Source organism: Rhinatrema bivittatum, chromosome 3 (assembly GCF_901001135.1).
Source record: "Rhinatrema bivittatum chromosome 3, aRhiBiv1.1, whole genome shotgun sequence".
In the NCBI taxonomy this organism is placed as follows: domain Eukaryota; kingdom Metazoa; phylum Chordata; class Amphibia; order Gymnophiona; family Rhinatrematidae; genus Rhinatrema; species Rhinatrema bivittatum.
In genome coordinates this window covers 1,498,729-1,519,210 of record NC_042617.1, presented here as the reverse complement: position 1 = coordinate 1,519,210, position 20,482 = coordinate 1,498,729, and the positions used below count along the sequence as shown (strand labels likewise).

At 47.8% G+C, this 20,482-nt stretch overlaps 1 protein-coding gene across 4 annotated transcripts in view; it reads right to left on the bottom strand.

Annotated features, from left to right (window-relative positions):
• KLHDC3 (kelch domain containing 3) overlaps positions 1-20,482 on the bottom strand; it is a 243,539-nt gene that overhangs the window by 36,637 nt on the left and 186,420 nt on the right. For 3 of the 4 annotated variants that reach the window (XM_029592785.1, XM_029592783.1, XM_029592784.1), the window contains one exon: positions 6,456-6,529. The exons of the other annotated variant lie outside the window; for it this stretch is intronic. In XM_029592785.1, the coding sequence (XP_029448645.1) occupies positions 6,456-6,529 (74 nt within the window). The remainder of the gene's footprint in view (positions 1-6,455; positions 6,530-20,482) is intronic. 4 annotated transcript variants of the gene reach the window in all.

Below are 20,482 nucleotides of genomic sequence, written 5' to 3'. Positions count from 1 at the left end.
GCGGGAAGTTCAATTGACTGATTCAAATGGAACGACGACACGACCTTAGGAAGGAAAGAGGTAACCGTCCGCAAGGAGACCCCCGAATCGGAGATGCGCAAGAAGGTCTCCCTACAGGACAACGCCTGTAATTCTGAAAACACGACGGGCCGATGCAATCGCCACTAGGAATACGGTCTTCAAGGTGAAATCCTTGAGCGTAGAACGTTTCAGGGGCTCAAACGGCACTGAGCATAAGGCTGAGAGTACCCAGTTGAGGTTCCAAGACGGGCAAGGGGCCCGCAACGGAGGACGGAGGTGCTTAGCCCCCCTAAGAAAGCGGGAGATATCCGGGTGGAGAGCCAGAGAGATCCCCCGGACCTTACCATGCAAACAGCCAAGCGCCGCCACTTGGACCCGAAGGGAATTACACGCTAAACCTTCGGCGAGCCCCGCCTGGAAAAAAAAAAGCCAGAATATCGGGAATAGAAGCGGAAGTGGGGTCTAGGCCCCACTCCATGCACCATTCCTCAAAAACTACCCAGACCCGAACATAAGCTAGGGACGTAGACTGTTTTCTGGATCTCAGCAACGTAGCAACGACCGCATCCGAGTAGCCTTTTCTCTTCAACCGATACCTCTCAAAAACCATGCTGCGAGACAAAAGCGAGCCACATCCTCCAAACAGACGGGGCCCTGACGAAGGAACCCCGGGAATCCCTGTAGACGAAGGGGTGCGGCCACTGACAGCTGGACCAGGTCCGCAAACCACGGACGGCGTGGCCACTCCGGCGCCACCATGATCACATTGGATGGATGCAATTCTATGCGCCGTAGGATCTTTCCGATCATGGGCCACGGTGGGAACACATAGAGAAGCACATCCACCGGCCAGGGAAGCACCAACGCGTCGACTCCTTCTGCTCCCCTTTCGCGACGTCGACTGTAAAATCGCGGAGCCTTCGCGTCGTGCCAGGTGGCCATCAGATCCATGTGGGGCATTCCCCAAGTCCGGCGAATGAAGAGAAACGCCTCGTCCGCCAACTCCCACTCTCCGGGATCCAAGCGGTGACGACTGAGAAAATCCGCCTGGACGTTGTCGATTCCCACTATGTGGGAAGCCACGAGATGGCTGAGATGCCGTTCTGCCCAGAGCATCAAGAGCCGCGCCTCCTCCGCCACTAGAGGACTTCTTGTCCCTCCCTGGCGATTGATGTAAGCCACGGTGGTAGCGTTGTCCGACCATACCCGGACCGTCTGTCCGCGCACGAGGGGTAGAAAAGCTTGCAGCGCCAGATGGACCGCTCTGGTCTCCAGCCGGTTGATAGACCACCGGGTCTGCGACTCTGACCACAGACCCTGAACCGACTTCCAGCTCAGGCTGGATCGCGCCTGCCCCTCGAGAGGTAGAGGTAGATAGAAATCCTCGGAAACCGGTTTCCAGCGGGAAAGCAATGAGGACTGCAGCGGCCATAGATGAGCGAACGCCCAAGGGACTAACGCCAGCTTGGATGCCATAGACCCCAGAACCGTCAGGTAATCGCAGACTCGTGGCCGGTGTAGCGACAAAAGACGTAGCACCTGAGACTGCAGTTTGCATATCCGGTCCTGCGAGAGAATCACACTGCCTCGCTACGTGTCGAACAGGGCTCCAAGATATTCCAAGGACTGAGAGGGTTCGAGATAACTCTTGTTGAAGTTGACCACCCAGCCCAGGGACTGCAAGAGCTGTAACGCCCTGGCCACCGCCTGCCGACACAGACTCTGAGACTTCGCCCGGTTCAGGCAATCGTCGAGGTAAGGGTGAACCAGCAGGCCTTCCCGCCGCAACTGCGCCGCCACGACCACCATCACTTTCGTGAATGTCCGAGGCGCTGTCGCCAGGCCGAACGGAAGCGCCCGGAACTGGAAGTGCCTGCCCAGAATGCCAAACCTCAGAAACCGCTGAAACGCTGGTTGAATTCCCACATGAAGGTATGCTTCTGTGAGATCTAGGGACGCCAGGAATTCGCCGGGACGCACTGACGCGATCACTGACCGAATGGTCTCCATTTTGAAGTGAGGGACTCGAAGGCATCTGTTGACTCCTTTCAGATCCAGAATTGGGCGGAAAGTGCCGTCTTTCTTGGGGACTAAGAAGTAAATGGAGTACCGGCCCTTGCCGTACCGAGCGGCCGGAACCGGCGAGATGGCTCCCAGTCTTTCTAGTCTTTGGATGGTATCTAGCACCGCCGCCTTCTTCTTGGGATCCTTGCAGGGTGAGACCAGGAATTTGTCCGTTGGGATGCGAGCCAAATCTAACTCGTAGCCATGTTTTATCACGTCGAGGACCCATTGATCCGATGTCACGCTGGCCCATTCCTCGAGGAATAAGGATAGACGCGTCCCCACGTTTGGAACAGCGTGCCGAGGACGCGACGAGGGATGGGCCGGCCGAACTTCATTGCGAAGGCTTGGACCCCGCACCCGACGGGGCCCCTCCTTGCCGGCCAAAACGTTTGCCCCGTAAGGACTGCTGCCACTGGGTGTACCGAGAGGAAGACGGCCTATACGAGGGTCCAGAGGATCTTTGTGGCCTAGACTTCCTGGGCCCCCTGAACCGGGCTCTGCCTGAAAAGGAAGATCTCGACCGGGTCCTATCCTCCGGCAGCTTAAACGCTCGGTTCTCCCCCAGGTAAACCATCAAATCGTCCAACTCCTTGCCGAACAGCAATGTCCCCTTAAAAGGCAAAGCCCCAAGGTGAGCCTTGGAAGAGCCATCCGCTGCCCAATTGCGCAGCCAAAGGAGACGACGTGCCGACACCGCTGCCACCATGGACCTAGCTGAGGTGCGCAAAAGATCATGGAATGCATCCGCGCCATAGGCAATGGCCGCCTCCAATCTGTCAGCTTGGGAAGCCTCCTCTGAAGAGAGACCCGCATTCGCCTGCAGGACTTGAGCCCAGCGCAGACTAGCACGCATAGCAAAATTTGTGCAACTGGCGGCACGCACCCCTAGGGCAGAAACCTCAAAAATATTTTGAGTTGAACCTCCAACGAACGGTCTTGAATATCCCGGAGGGCTGTCGCTCCCGTGACCGGGATGGTAGACCTCTTCGTGACAGCTGACACTTCCGAATCCACCTTTGGGAGTCGGAGGAGCTCTAGCGCGTCCTCCGGCAAAGGGTAAAGTTTGTCCATGGCCTTGCTGACCTTCAGACCTAACTCCGGGGTATCCCATTCCTTGAAGAGGATATCCGTGGACGAAAAAATGAAAAACGACCGCCGGCCCTGTGAACCCAATCAGAACAGGATCCATATTTGCCTCCTGGCGGACCACCACCGGAGGAGCCTCAATCCCCAGCTCCTGGAGAATGGCCGGAATGAGTGGCGACAGTTCCTCTCTGCAGAACAGACGCACCACCTTGGGGTCATCCCCGTTGACGGCCTGCGCTCCTTTACCTGTACTGGGCTGCGCCGAGCCATCTGCTGCTGCCGTCCCGGCCCCAGGCAGGGGCTCCTCGGAGGCCTCTGTGTCCGCCCCGGAGGTATCTTCGGAATCCGAGTTCTGCGGCACCCCTCGGGGAAGCCGTTTGCCCCAGGCCGCTCTCTGGGTGGTCTTCGCCACCCTCCTTGCCATCTTCTTCTGCGGCGGGGACCGGTGGACCCTTGAACGCGAGGCGTCCCCCCGTCTGCACTTGCTGCGCTTATAACGGCGCAGCAAAAGCGCCAAATCTTCAGAAAACTTGCCCGAATCCGTTGCTTCGCTTTCCGAATGCCCCCGGGACTGGGGCCCCTCTGAAGGGACCTCCACCGCTGCACCCCGCTGCGGGGAAAGCGTAGGAGGTAAAACCGAGGCCCCCACCGTTTCCCGCGAAGCTACCCGGCCGGTAGACAAAATGGCCGCCATTCCCGCGCTGACCAGGAACGGGTCAGGAGGCCTATCAGGGGAACCCCCCCCTTGCGACGGCGAACGGGCCCCCCCCGAGGAGCCGCCGACGATCCCTCGTCTCCCGGGACGCAGGCCGAGCAAAGCCCGTCCCGGGAGAGACGCGCGCGCGCCGAGTCGCAGGCCCTGCACTGCGAGCCGCGCGGCCTTGCAAAAAACCGCGGGAAAACAAAGACGCGCCGAAAAACACTGAGGGACGCCGAATAAACACAAAAATTCAACACGGCGAAAATCGGCGACCTCCCCCCTGCCGAAGACGCCCCCCCTCGAGCGGAACGGAGCGCAACGCCAAGGAACGGAGAGCCGACTGAAAACAAAAGTAAAAAAAAAACACTTTTTTTTTTTTTTTTAAATAAGAAAAAAACGCTGTCCCAGGTGCTGAAAAGCCCTATGTCCTGCAGGGGTGAGTGAACCGGGCTCCCCGGTGTCACCCCCGACGCTGCTACTAGTCCAGCCGGGTCCTCAACCCTAGCAGCGGCCTCAACCTGGGGAGGGTAGTCCCCTCAGGACCTCTCAACTCCCCAGGGAGGCAGGGCAACTGGGACTAGAATTAAACAAGATTAAATAAAACCCAATTTGAAGAAAAAAACCAAGTTAGGCCTAATAAAATCAACCACAAAAGCGAACCTGACTAACCACACAGAATCAGGCCCGACAGGGCTGTGACCAGACCTGCACCACCTACTGGAGACAGAGTAAGACTGAGGGGCTGTGACTGGCACAGGGGCATATATGCTCCGCCCACAAGTTTTAGTCTGTCTCCATCTACTGGTGCGGAGTCACAACCCAGGTGTCCTGGACTGATCCTGGTACGTACAGGGAATGGCAGTCAGTCTGAGGGCTGGAAAGCAGGAACTGAAGTGGAGACTGGAACAGAAGAGAAAGCAGGAACAGAAGAGCAAGCAGGATCTGGAGAGAGGCTGGAACAGGCGAGCAAACTGAATCAGAAGTACAGGACCAAGGACAGCAACAGTCACTCCTTTGAAACAACTCTGTTGCAAAGCAACGACTTCAGTCAGACGCCGGATTAAAATATTCTGCTGATGTCATCTCGGCACCAGGCCTCTATTTCATTCCCCTGCACTTCCAACTGCCTCCCCTTTTGTCTGTGCGTGCCTAAGGGGGGCGGAGCTCTGAGACGCTGCCGCGGAGAGGACCGAGAAGGCCTGAAAAACCCCAGAAACAATCGTGGGACCCCAGAGCGAAGGAAGGTAAGAACCCGGTTGCAAGCCCAGCGACCAGGACTGCAACAATTTATAAATGATCTGGAAAAGGAAATGATGACTGAGGTGATCAAATTTGCAGATAACACAAAATTATTCTGAGTTTTTAAATTGCAAGCAGATTGTGAATAATTGCAGGAGGAGCATCTGAGACTGGAAGACTGGGCATTTAAATAGCAGATGAAAATTAATGCGAATAAAGTGCAAAGTGATACACATGGGGAAAAGTAACCCACACTGTAGTTATACGATGTTAGGTTCCACATTAGGAGTTATAGCCCAGAAAAAGGACCTGGGTGTCAGTGGATAATACTTTAAAATTGTTGACTCAGTGTGCAGCAGTGGCCAAAAAAGCAAATAGAATGATAAGAATTATTAGGAAAGGAATAGAGAATAAAACAAAGGATGTCATAATGCCTCTGTATAGTCCATGGTGAGGCCACGCCTGGAGTACTGTGTATGCAGTTCTGGTGCACATCTCAAAAAAAAAAAAAAAAAAAATATAGTTGCACTAAAAAAGGGACAGAAAAGGGCAATCAAAATGATAAAGGGGATGAACAGCTCCCTTATCAGCAAAGGCTAAAGAGGTTAGAGCTGTTCAACCTGGAGGAGAGAGAACTGAGGGGGGATATGATATAAGTCTGTAAAATCATGAGTGGAATAGAACAGGTAAATGTAAATCAGTTATTTACTCTTTCAAAAAATACAAAAACTAGGGGACACTACATGAAATTAGTAAGTAGCACATTCAAAAGAATTTGGAGAAAATTCTTTCACAATACAGAATTAAGCTCTGGAATTCATTACTGGAGGATGTGGTTAAGGCAGTTAGCATAGCTGGATTTAAAAAAGGTTTGGATAAGTTCCAAGAACTATTAACCAAGTAGACTTAAGGAAAAACCACTACTTATCCTTGAGAGTTAGCAGCATGGGATTTATCTACCATTTGGGATCTTGCAAGTACTTGTGACCTGGATTGGACCCTGTTGGAAGCAGGATATGGGCTTGATGGACCCTTGGTCTAACACAGTATGGCAAGTTCTTATGCTCTTATGTTCCTCAGCAATGTCGCTAATAAAAGATTCCAAAGAACAGGTCCCAGTACCAAAGCCTAGGGTATCCTACAAATCATTATGTCAGAGTTGGCGTGTTTACAGCCAGTTATGTGAGACCTAGGTGAGCTGGAGCTACTGGTCACTAGGACAGCACAGAGTTTGGGTGTCTATAGTTGGGAATTGAATCGTTGGCTGCTGTGACCATCCTGATGCTGAAATTTAGTAGGTGGCTCTGGACATTTAGATTTTATAAGTCTTATTTTGACGTACTGAAGTCCAAGATGTACAGATCCGAGTGATCCATCAGGTCAAATTCATCCCCCATTCCTTGTTCTGGACACGGGCTGTAAAAGGAAAAACATGACTCTTTAGTTTCCTCTCCTAGGAATACTGACAACATGACATAACACTCAGAAGCCTTGCATATTAGTGCTTGGGCCCAGCACTCCAGGAATCTGAAGTATTTTGTCTAACAGCTCAGCACAGCACTGTCAGTATGCATTGGACACCCATGGAGACCAAGCCAGTATATTACTCCTGGGGCCTGAGAAGGAGGGAATAAATAAGGGAAGACTGCCAATCTGACTAATACCATTGCCAAGGCTTTTGTATGGTGATGCCAGAGATGGGCAATTCTCACAACAGATACAAAAGACTACCAGTTAATGCAAATAAAACTAATCTCCCATGGAAATGTTTCACAGCCTCTATTTGATTCCTTGGTGTGCTTGCATTTGCAACTCCAGAATTTTCTGCTGTTGCCTAGGAAAATGGTCCCTTTAAATACAAACACACACATCTCCTTCTATACGACAGCCAAACAATGGCTTACCTTAAAAAAAATATGTCTACAATTTTCAGTCCACCATTATGTGTGGCACCCTTCTTGTCAGATGTGCCCAGGGAAGAGGTATCAATAATTACCTTTCCTTTCATTTCATAAAGGAGAAAACCAGAGTTGCAAGGAAAGATTTTAGCAGGATAGTGTATGAGGGATGCTTGCCTATGCTGTATGAGTGTGTGCATGTGTGTGTGTGTAGCCTGTACTGCTGCACCAGTTCTATGCAGGGGCACAGTTTATGAGAGGGAGGTTTGCACTATTACTGCCGGTGCTGTACTCATAGCTAATTGGTCCCTTCCCTGACAATTCTGAAAGGAGACTGGTCCTTTCACTGACAGCTGGGCACCAAGAGGCACTCCAGCAAGGGCTCAATATCCATCTGGTGAGATACCAAAGCAGTCAATGTGGGTGTACTGATGTTCAGCAGCTTGCAATCGAGGACCTTCTGGATCTTCCTATCCAGGTCCTCCTCAAAGACTGCCATTACCAACACAGCTTGTGACTCAACAGAAGAGACCATACGTTCTTGGGACACTAGAAATGTGTCAGTGGCTGATACATGGACCCTTGGAGACTGGCCAGATTCCTGGGGATGCGCAGAGGATGAGTTCTCTTTACTAGGGCAATGATTCTGGGGATTGAAGGCAGCTGCCAGAATATCCACATTCCTTGCATCACGCATCGATGGAGACAGATGCCAATACATCTTGGCCTTCACCCAATACTCAACATTGGAACTCTGCGATGCCAGCATTAAAGAGGTGGAAGCCTTTGCTCTCTTTGGCTGGAACAAACCAGTCGACCGTCTGCTTCCTTGGGCCTGCCTGGTGCTCAGCGTTAAAGGGAATCAATGTCTCCCTGATGCCAATGCACCGCTAACAGTCAGTGTAGCGCCTGGGTCCCTCTGTGTTGATACCTCCAATGCTGATGGGCGCGGATTTGTGATGCCTGAAGTGCCTTTTCATGAGGTTAGTTCAGGAATGATGCCCCCTGGGAGGTAATGGTTGCACAGAGGCATCTTCCCAGGATCTTGTGGTCAGACATGACCCTTTCGCACAGGGGGCACTTATTGAAGCCATTGGTATCACGCAAAATATTAAAGAGGTAAATCAAACGATTTGCTGGCAGGAAAAACTTGACTGATGTCACCTTGGTGCATTCACAGCCTTCGAAAAAGTAATGAAACTTAAAATGACTGAAAAACCTACCTAGGTGACTAACAGGGAGAAAAAAGTGGACCACAGCCCTATGGATGAATGATTCCTGCTACTGGAAGAAGAGAGCAAAACAGACAGGCATACCCCGAAACCAACCCCTCGTAGTCAACCCCCCTGAATCCCCCCTAGTCTCACCCCCCTGCATCCCATCTATACCCACCTTTTACCCCTCCACCCACCATACACCTTATCGCCCCCTAGTTACCGTACTCCACTGTAATTAAAGTTAAAATGTACAACCTGTGTGTTAAAAGTTAAATAAGTTATCTTTTATTACCTGCCATAACTGCTGTAAATAAGCTATTATATATATATGTTTAATTGTTAAGTTATCTTTTATAACCTGCCATAACTGTTGTAAATAAGCTACCATATATATCCTCTATATAATCTATATATCCTTCATTATCCGCTGTAATTAAGCGACAATGTTTAACCCTCGTTAATCAGTCTCATGTAAATACTGCTACGTTCCTTTACCTTCTCAGCTGCTGTCTTTCCTCCTTTACCTTCTCCCTCTCTCTCCCCCCTCTTTTCGCTCCTGCTCCATCTCCCACTCCCTGTTTTTTGTAATTTCCTCCTTTCTCAAGTTTATTGTAAACCGGCGTGATGTGCTCGCACGAACACCGGTATATTAAAAGCTGTTAAATAAATAAATTTAAAAAATATAACCTGTGCGCTCTGCACAAAAGATAAAACCAAGGGGTTCTTCAGGCTGCAAATGCCCAGGAGGACATGTTCAAAAGTTCTGTACCAGGCTCTATGTGTTGATGTCATTCAGAGAAATGTCAAATCAACAATAGAGAGGAGATATCTTATTTGTTATTCAACCATCTAAATATCTAATTTTTACCAGAGAACTTCATCAGAACTTGGTGCTTATGTAATCCACTGTCTCTCGCCACACAATGGGCCACAAACAGTATCAGCAATTTGTCTAGCACTTCACTGCAATCATTTGACGTTGTCTCCAAATAACTCCCACTATTATTTAATCCATTTAAAACCTTATTTATTTATTTATTTATTTAAAGTTTTTCTATACCGGCATTCACAATAGATATCGGGTTTAAGGGAGTATTTCCCTTAAACCCAAAAACCATTTATTAAATTCAATTAATTATCTCCTTTTTGTTAATATTTTTCATAAATGATAAATATTGTTTTTTTCATAAAAGGTTATACTTAGCTCCCACTGGAATATGTTCTAACACTGCCCCGACATGGACCATGTTTCGGCTGTCTCCAGCCTTCATCAGGGGATGCCTCGTAATGTAATTTCTTCTAGACTCCTTAGTTGATCAAATCTCAAACCTAAAACAAAACCATCTGTTAAAAATTCTCACTTCACCCAAATGCATCCAACAACACACCCACTAAACAATTCCTTCCCAAAGTGACTACTCACTGTTTTAATCTCCAATTTCAGATTTTCAAAAACTGGTGTTCTTAATATCACTTCATTCAATGTACTTCTTCGTTATCTTCGATCACAGCATTAATGGTGCCTCAGCGTTCAAGCTACCATCTTCACTTCCTCCAAGAGTACTGTATTTTCTGGCGTATAAGACGAGTTTTTAACCCATGAAAATCTTCTCAAACGTCGGGGGTAGTCTTATATGCCGGGCGTCGTCTTATAGGGCGTATATTTGCCGGCGTATAGGCCGCACTTTTTTCCCCTGAAAATAGGTGAAAAATAAGGAGGGCGTCCTATGCGCCGGTAATCCAAATTTACAGCGTCTGGTGGATTCCCCATGCCCTCGCTCCCCGATTGGCCAATGCGCTCTTGCTCCCCGAGTCACTCACCCTCACCTCCGGACGCATTAGAAATTGATTCTCCGCGCCCTCGCTCGAGTCACTCCTCCCCGGATGCTGTAAAATGTTCATTCTCCGCTCCCCGATTGGCTGGTGCTGGGCAATCAAGCAGCGTGCCTTCACTTGAGTCACTCCCTCCCCCCCACCAGATGCTGTAAGAAAGTTCATTCTCCGCTCCCTCGCTCCCCCGATTGGCCGGGAGCTGGGCAAAAGGGGCTTGCTTCGGCAATCGGGCAGTGCGCCTTCGCTCGAGTCACTCCCTCCACTCACCAGATGCTGTAAAAATGTTCATTATTTTCTACAAAAAAAAAAAAATGTTCATTCTCAGTTTCCTCGCTCCCCGATTGGCCGATGCGCTTTTGCTCCCCGAGTCACTCACCCTCCCCTCCGGACGCCATAGAAATTGATTCTCCGCACCCTCGCTCCTCGAGTCACTCCCCCTGGATGCTGTAAAATGTTCATTCTCCTCTCCCCAATTGGCCGGTGCTGGGCAAAAGGGGCTTGCTCGGCAAGCCCCTTTTGCCCAGCACCGACCAATCGGGCAGCGTGCCTTCGCTCGAGTCAATCCCTCCCCCCCACCGGATGCTGTAAAAATGTTCATTCTCCGTTCCCTCGCTCCCTGATTGGCCGGGGCTGGGCAAAAGGGGTAGTCTTATATGGCAAGTATATCCCAAACTCTATATTTTAACTGGAAAAGTTGGGGGGGTCGTCTTATACACCCAGTCATCTTATACGCCGGAAAATATGGTATTTATACCCACTCACCACCCCAGAAATGTGGCCTGTCAATCACATTTAAAGGGACTCCTCGCCATTGAATAAACTTTATTTAAAATACAGACCAATCAATTTCTTTATTTAAACCACCAGGGGCCACCGTTTTAAAGTAATGAATCCATTTCTGTTCTTTTTGCAAAAGAAAAATATCAAGATTACCCCCCCCCGTTGTGAAGGTTTGGCTGCTCGATAACCACAAATCTCAAATCAGCAAATGTATGACCTACTGTTGCACAATGTTGCACTAGCGGTGCCTCAATCCGTTGTCTTGCTATAGAACTCCTATGTTCCACCATCCTTGTTCTTAAACACCTTTTTGTTTTCCCAATATAGAGAAGTGGACAGGGACACCAAATCCCATAGAAATAAATGCTCTGATATAAATGAGTATAAATCACGGGCGAAAGAAATGATGCAGGGTTTCCGACAAAGGGGGTTACCCGATGAACATTCTAAAAAAAGCTTACAAGAGAGCCTATTGGGCCAATAGAGATTTATTGTTGAGACCCGTGGCTAGACAAAATATTGAAGAGAGAATGATTTGTGTTCTACCATATTCACCTCAGGTTTATTGAATACAGAACAGTATAAAACGACATTGGCATGTTCTGAGTTTACATAAGATTTTTAGGAATATTCCCCTGAAAAGGGGCAGGAATATTCAGGATAACATAGTGCATTCTAATTTTGCAGATGAGGTAATTGTTAATATGGAGGAAGATGATATAGAAAAGGGACATTACCCGTGCAATAAATGTTTTGTTTGTGACCAATCCTTCAGTGGGCAAATTTTACCTTTTTTTAAAGGGGGTAATTTAAATTAAAAGCACGTACTGATTGTTCGGCAATCAGGGTTATCTACAGGATTTGGTGTCCCTGTCCACTTCTCTATATTGGGAAAACAAAAAGGTGTTTAAGAACAAGGATGGTGGATCATAGGAGTTCTATAGCAAGACAACGGATTGAGGCACCGCTAGTCCAACATTGTGCAACAGTAGGTCATACATTTGCTGATTTGAGATTTGTGGTTATCGAGCAGCCAAACCTTCACAACGGGGGGGGGTAATCTTGATATTTTTCTTTTGCAAAAAGAACAGAAATGGATTCATTACTTTAAAATGGTGGCCCCTGGTGGTTGAAAGAAAGAAATTGATTGGTCTGTATTTTAAATAAAGTTCATTCAATGGCGAGGAGTCCCTTTAAATGTGATTGACAGGCTACATTTCCGGGGTGGTGAATGGGTATAAATACTCTTGGAGGAAGTGAAGATGGTAGCTTGAACGCTGAGGCGCCATTAATGCTGTGATCGAAGATAACGAAGAAGTACATTGAACAAAGTGATATTAAGAACACCAGTTTTTGAAAATTTGAAATTGGAGATTAAAACAGTGAGTAGTCATTTTGGGAAGGAATTGTTTAGTGGGTGTGTTGTTGGATGCGTTTGGGTGAAGTGAGAATTTTTTAACAGATGGTTTTGTTTTAGATTTGAGATTTGATCAACTAAGGCGTCTAGAAGAAATTACATTACGAGGCATCCCCTGATGAAGGCTGGAGACAGCCGAAACATGGTCCATGTCGGGGCAGTGTTAGAACATATTCCAGTGGGAGCTAAGTATAACCTTTTATGAAAAAAACAATATTTATTATTTATGAAAAATATTAACAAAAAGGAGATAATTAATTGAATTTAATAAACTGTTTTTGGGTTTAAGGGAAATAAGGTTTTAAATGGATTAAATAAAAATAGTGGGAGTTATTTGGAGACAACGTCAAATGACTGCAGTGAAGTGCTAGACAAATTGCTGATACTGTTTGTGGCCCATTGTGTGGCGAGAGACAGTGGATTACATAAGCACCAAGTTCTGATGAAGTTCTCTGGTAAAAATTAGATATTTAGATGGTTGAATAACAAATAAGATATCTCCTCTCTATCGTTGATTTGATAATTTTGAGGGGACAGAGGCTTCTGTGTGGTGATTATACATTCAGAGAAATGTACAATCTTCTGTTAGAGACTGACAAAGAATATGCAGCAGACATACCAGCAGCACCATCTATCATGCCTAGTGTCCTTTCCTGCTTAACTAATCTCAGATTTCTGCTTTAATCTTAACTTCCTCTTAACCAAGAATCTGTTGAGTTTACTGCAAATGATTTTGGAGTGATCTTAAGATATTACAGACAATTCTGCTGTATGAAGAGTTTTCTAAAGAGCCCTGTAGTACTTTGGGGAAACTGGTTTTCTGAAGCCTGCTGGAGTGTTCAGTCCTGATCGGATGCTGTGCACTTGTACAGATTCAAAACATCCTGTTAACATTTGACATCTGCATCTTACACAGCAAGGGAACATCAAAGAAACAGGAAACTGGTGCAAGCTGCATGAAGATTCACGATAAATAACAATCCATTCATCAAGGAAACACAAGGGGGTTAGACCTCCCACATTTGAATGCATGAGTTCTGTTACAGTGAAGAGCAGGGAGAAACAGGGAGGGAATTAGCCCTGGAAAGAAGCAGCAAAGGACTTCATCTCAAAGTGTGCTATGTGAATGAGATTACTACTGCCTATTTTTATTGAAGTTCTATAAAATATCCTCTTCCTCTATATACAGAGACAGAACATTGCCATTGTAGCCCAGGGACCCCACCTAATCTCCTCCCACACTTAGACACAGGACATTGCACCCAGACCCCTAAAGAGGAGCTGAATTCTCAAGGAAACACAACACGGTATCTTTCATCTCCCAGATGGATGAAAATATGCTTCTGGCAGATCCAGAGAGGATAGAAACTCACCTTTCTGTACCACCACCGGAAAGAAGAGTTTCCATTTTGAAGCGAGACACATGCAGGTTGGTGTTCACCCCTTTGAGAGCAAGAATAGGCCTTTTTGAGAACCACAAAATAAATCAAATACTGGCTCTGATCTTTCTCAGAAAGAGGAACAGGCACAACCACTTGCAGTAACTGAAGCTTGGAGACAGTATCCTGAATCACCAATCTTTTGGCAACTAAGGTGCAAGGAGACACACCAAGAAGGTGTCAGGAATAGAAGAGGCAAGCCCTAGAATATCATTTAATTTGGCTATACCCAGCACCAACTGGTCCAAAGACATCTACTCCTGGTAATACTGTTGCAATTGACTGTTTTTCGTTGGCACCAGAAAGTGAATCCACTGTGCCTCACTGCAAGGCATGACTGGATCCATAGGCACTGGGCACCTCAGGTCTTGGTCTTTTGGAGCCAAGAAAGGACTGGATTTCTCCTAGCCTTGAAGAAAGAATATGATGACTGCCTGTCAGGCCTATAGCATTTTGATTTTTGGAACTGTCCATGCCCTCTACCAGAGCAGTAAAGAGTGACCTCTATCCTTAGGAAGACACTGCTGTTTCAGATCCCCACGTTCTTAACCAATTGTTCCAGCTCTGCCCCAAAAAGCAGCTTTTCTTTAAAGGGGAGTTTGTTCAAACGAGACACAGACCATGAATCCACTACCCAGGTACAGAGAAGCCTCCTGGCCACAACAGCTGAAACCACAGTCTTAAGAGGAAATCTGGAGCAGATCACAGAGAGCATCAGGGAAGAAAACGACTGACTCCCTGGTTTGGTAGCATGGGCCCCCCTGTACCCGAATCGGGTACAGGGGGGCCCATGCTACCAAACCAGGACAAACAAATCTGGACAGCCAGGACAGTTGAAGTAAAAACATGTCTCAACAGTAATTCAATCTCTCTCCTGAGGATCTTTCAGGGAAGTACTTCCTTTCACTAAGATCAAAGTTTGCCTAATCAAAGCTGTTCACCTGAGGCATTGGGAAAAAAAAAAAAAGCTGAATCACTTCCTAAGGAAGAGAAGAGCAAGTTTGCTTACCGTAAACCGTGTTTTCCGTAGATAGATGAATTAGCCATGCTGTATGGGAGTCCGCAGCTGGTGTCTTGAGCGCAAAGTTCTTGATCATGTTTGTGATGAGTTTGGTTATGCACTCAAGACAGCAGATAAGGCATGCGGACAGTTCCGTTTGGTTTGTCGCGTTAGGAAGTGCCTGCTTCGAGAATCTTTGTACCCATGTTAGCGTCGGCCACTGTTTGCTTGTCCAAGCAGTAGTGGGTGGTGAATGTATGCAGCGAGGACCAGGTGGCAGCCTTGCAAAATGTCCAGAATGGGCATGTCACGCAGGTGAGCTATGGAAGCTGCCATAGCATGGACCTGGTGTGCCTTAGGTGATGAAGCCAAGGACTCTGATCATTTCTGGTAGCAGAATCGTATGCAGTTTAAGATCCAAGTTGACAGGGTTCTCTTGGAAAACAGTAGTCCTGGAGCATTAGGGTTAAAGGAGCCAAAGAGCTGCAGTACTCTGTTGTCTGAGTCTGTTCTGCATTTATAGTACGCGAGTGCCTGCTTACAATCCAGTGTGTGTAATCTATGTTCTGCGTCGTTGCTATGAGGCTTAGGGCAGAAGGTTGGAAGAGTGATAGACTGGTTGAGGTGGAAAGATGAAATCACCTTAGAGAGGAAGCTGGGATGCGTATGTAATATGACCTCGTCGTGATAGAATTCCAGATATGGAGAATAGTGAACCAGGGCTTGTAGCTCACTGACACGTCTCGCAGAGGTGAGTGCAATTAGAAAGAGTACCTTCCAGGAAAGGAATCTGGGATGCCAAGTATACAAAGGTTCGAAGGGTGGTAACATGAGTTGTTCTAGCACCATATTTAAGTCCCAAGGTATGGGAGGCTTCTGGATTGGTGGGCGGAGACGTAGCACACCTTTCATAAATCTCAAAATGAGGGGGTGAGAGGATATCGATGTCTCATTATGCAGAGAGTGATAAGCTGCTATGGCACTTAGGTGGACTCTGACAGAGGCTGTGGCTAGCCCTTTTTTGGTAGAGTAAATGAAGGTATGCCAGTAGTCGTTCTGGTGGACAGGTGAGTGGGTCCATTCTGCTGTCCAAGCACCAGGAGACATACCGTGCCCATTTCGGTCGGTAATTTATTCTCATGGAGGGCTTTCTAGAGGAGATTAGGATATCCTGGAGCTGAGGTGACAGGTCTAGGTTTTGGAATACCAGCTTTTCAATCTCCACGCCGTGAGGTTCAGAGAGGAATGGAGTGGATGCAGGTGGGGGATGCTTCCCAGGGGAATTGGTCGGTCCACTGATAGCCAAATCAGATACCTCGGCTGTCTGTGCCAAGCTGGAGCGATTAGAATGAGATCTGCGTTGTCTGGGATACATTTTTGGACCATGCGAGATATCAGGGGTATTGGGGGGAAGGCATACAGCAGACGCACTGTCCAGTCTATGAGAAATGCGTCCTGCGCTAGTCTCTGGGAACTGGGATATACCGAGCAGAAAGTTTGGACCTTGCAGTTGTGCTCCATAGCGAAGAGATCGATGTGTGGCCAGCCCCAGGTTTGAAAAAGTTTGAGTGCCACATCCTGATGAAGTTCCCATTCATGGGGATGAAATATTCTGCTCAGTTTGTCCGCTCTGGCGTTGTTGATGCTGGGTAGGTAGGTGACCTGCAGGGTAATAGATTTTTTGCTCGCCCATTCCAGGATTTTTATAGCTTCCTTGCACAGAGTCCAGGAACCGGACCCTCCTTCTTTGTTTATGTAGAACATGGCCACCTGATTGTCCATGTGGATCATGACTGTTTTCCCCTTTAGTGTTGTCTCGAAGGCTCAGAGAGCATTTTGAATTGCTCTCAGTTCCAGTCGATTGACTTGCTGTGTCCGTTCTTAGGCGGACCATAGGCCCTGAGTTTGCAGGTGGATTAGGTGAGCGCCCCATCCTTTGGTGGACACGTCTGTGGTGAGTATATGATATGATGGGCTAGAAGCCGCAGTGGGGGTCCTACTGCGAGAGCTGCCGGTGTCAACCACCAGTCCAAGTCCTGCTTCATGCTGTGTGTGATGGTGACGGGCGTAGAGAGACTGTTGGAGAACTGATTCCATTGAGTCTTTAGGCCCCATTGCAGACGCCGCATGTGGAGACGTGTGTGGGGAACCACATAGATAGCTGCTGCCATATATCTCATGAGTGTTAAGATCTGGTGAGCAGGAGCAGTGGTAGACTGCTGTAGGCGGTGTGCAAGTGATGTCAAGTTGACAGCTCGGGCCTCGGGAAGGAAGGCCCTGTCCATAGAGGTGTCTATATGGGCTCCAATGAACTGCAAAGCTTGAGGGTTGCAGGTTTGATTTCTCGTAGTTGACCATTAGGCCCAAATCGTCCAGGCATTTGATGATAGTAATGAGATTGGCTTGTAGGAGAGATGGGCTGGGGGCTACTAGTAGCCAATCGTCCAGACAGGGGAATATTTTATTTATTTATTTATTTAAATGATTTATATACCGGAGGTTCCTGTATAATATACATATCACCCCGGTTCACAAGGAACAGTAACTGTTGCTACATTTAGCGGTTTACATAGAACAGAATAAGAATAAAACAGGAGTTTATACATTGAACATTAAAATTAAGTAAACAAGTTTTAAACATTGTACAAATTAATCGAAGTAGGTTACTTTTCTTCGTGTTCTTGGCTCTAGGGGAAAGCTTGTTTGAACAGCCAAGTCTTAAGTTTCTTTTTAAATGTAGAGTGGCATGGTTCCAGACGAAGGTCTGGAGGGAGCGAGTTCCAAAGTGAAGGGCCCGCTGTGGATAATGCACGTTTCCTCAGAACGGATTTCGCCGGTTGTGTGATTAGTCTGTTCTGATAGGCGCTTCTGGTTGGTTTCACGGATGTGTGTAGTTGAATTTGAAATGTTAGGTTGAGAGGTGCGATGTTGTGTAAGGCCTTATGTATCATCATTAAAGACTTGAACTGGATCCTGAATTTAATCGGAAGCCTTGTTTGGATTCCTTGTCATAGAAGGTGAGTCACTACTACTGCTAGGCATTTGGTGAAAACTCTAGGAGCCAAGGAGAGGCCAATTGGGAGTACCTTGTATTGAAAGTGGTGGCCAGTGGCCAGTGGCCATAACGTAGAGGTACAGCCATGAAACTGGGTGCATCAGTATGTGGAATAAGCATCCTTGAGGTCCAGGGAACACATCCAAGCGCTGGGTTGAATGAAGGGGAGAATGGACTTGAGAGACATCATCTTGAATTTTTCTGTCGTCAAATGTTTGTTGAGCGCTCTGAGTTCCAGGATGGGACATAACCCTCTTGACTTCTTGGGTATGAGGAAGTATTGGGAATAGAATCCTTCATGGAACTGCACTACAGGTAGTTCATGGATGCATTGTTGTTGGAGTAAGCTGTTGATCTCCAGGTGCATCTGATCGTAGTGCGCAGGTAAGTGTCTTGTATGCACTAAGTGTGGAGTGGGGGGGGATGGATTGAACGTTTATTGTATTATTCTTAATATCCAGAGGTCAGATGTGATGGCCTTCCAGGCAGGTAGGAAATGGGACAATCTGCCCCCAACCGGGAGCGGTAGCGGTGAGTTTGACCTCCCTAAAAACAGTGTGATGCTTTTGGAGAATTTGGATCCTGTGCTGGCCGAGGTTGCCTTGGAGTATGCTGACGCTGTCTAGCCCCCTGCATCTGTGAAGACTGAGAGCAAGAGGTAGAGAGTAGTGTGGTGGCCGTGAAGCAGGATAAAGTCTGATGGGCCAGCATTGATAAGATGGTTTGTGGTAAGACTGAAAATACTGCCTCGAGGATGATGGGTCAGATGGAGAAGTCAGGGACATAACTCCCATTTTTTGTTCTTTTAATTGGGCTACTGTCTCCTGGAATTGGTCACCAAAAAGATTATCAGGAAGACAGGGCAGATCTGCGAGTTTTTCATGCACATCCTCTCAGATGGCACTGTCTCACAGTCATGCGAGTCATTGAGCCCCGATGACACCGGCTGTGGATTTTGAAGATGTTTCAAAACCTTCGGTACACTTCTTATCAGATGCCGCAGGCCTTCTTCCATATGGTGGAACTCTTCAGGGAGATGCTAATCCGGAGATGCTTCTTGAAGTCGAGGCTTCAACGATTGTAAGCACGCAAAGAGATACTGGGTGATTACAAATTAATGCTGCTGTATTTTAGCATTAGGCATTCCTGATTGGTAATCTCTTTTGCCAAAGTCATCCATGTATTTCGAAACTTTCACAGGAGGGGTATCTGAATGTAGACGAGACTTTCAAGCTCTCTGCATAGCAGATTCAACAATTATTGACGCATGCGGCAATTGTACGTGCGAGTAATACAAGGAGTGTCGTATTCTGAATTTCAGCTCAGACTTCCTGGAAGTGGGAGGGTCTGATAGGGGGTCTCCCAAGTTCTCTTCATTACGGAATCCAGGACCTCGTGCGATGGTAAAGCAGTAGGTTCTGCTGGGTTCTCAAAGATTTTTAGGAGGCCAAGTACATCCGCTCTTGGATCCGGAATCTTTTTAGTTTCAATGTTTAGGCGCTGTCCCACCTTTTCGAGGAACTTTGAATATGTCAGATCCTCTGGAGGAGAGACTTGTTCCTGCTGTTCCTCCCGGGGGGGGGGGGGGGGGCGGCGGAAGGGTATCCCGTTGAGGAACCCAGTGATGTTGTATGAGATAACTGGTCTCCGAGAGGAGGAGGAGAAGGAGGAGGTTGTGCTGGTGCAGGCCACGGGCTGGGGCTGTCCTGTGGAGGTGTTGGAGCATCATGCGGTGTTTCCAGTAGACGTCTACCTTGAGTCTCTACTGTGGCTAAGAATTGAGAGAGTATCAATGAAATTTGTTACATTGCCTGCAAGGCTAATGTGCCATAGGGTGGTACATCGGGTTGAGGTGACGCACCCCTTGGGGGAGCTCACAGCGGTAGGATGGGTTGCTTCATCTCAAGAGTCTGGAGTTTTGGGCAACGTTATTTTCTCTCTCTTCTTTTGTAAGGGCTCATAGAGGCCCGATGCTCGAGACGTCGACTATTAGGAGAGGTGATGGTTCTTTTTGCCTCTTGTGACCTGATACTGTTTCTTTGGTGGTTTTGAAGATGTCTGCGTCGATGGAGTCGGGTGATGGTGCGGTGTGATTTGCTTCGAAGACTTGTGTAAATGCTTCGAGCCCGAAGCATGGCTCCCGCTAGCGGCGCCGGGTGTGTCGGTGCACCAGAACCCCGACGACAGCTGATGCTGATGTCTTCGACGCTTTAGGTGCATCCCCTGTGCCGTGCGTCGGAGTCGCTGGTGGTTGCTTTGTGGTCAACGCAGCCGAGGCAGGAGGCCCCACCGAAGCAGCCCATGGAAGCACCGACTCTTTAGAAGGACGGGGAGGTCCCGGGGAGGATCGTGCCGACTCCTCTGAGGGGGAAATAAGATCCCGAAGCAGCCTCTCAACTTTTGGATCCTGGCAACTCTCTGCTTCTGGGAGGGTGGGGACATGCGGCCGCAGCCCCTGCAATTAGCCTGATCATGATTTGGTCCCAGGCAAATGTAGCAGTGGGTATGTCCATCTGTAATGGACATGATCTCCCCGCACTGACAGAATTTGAATCCCAGTGGTTACGGCATTTTCTGTAAATTGATGATAAAGCTGGTGAAAATGTAGTTAAGCCTAACTGCAGTGATCTGAGGCAGTAAAAAAAACACCTCTTTTTTTTTTCTACTTCATAAAACTCTGAGGAGACAGAAGAGCTCTGCGTGTTTTCAGGCTCACGGAAAAAAAACAGA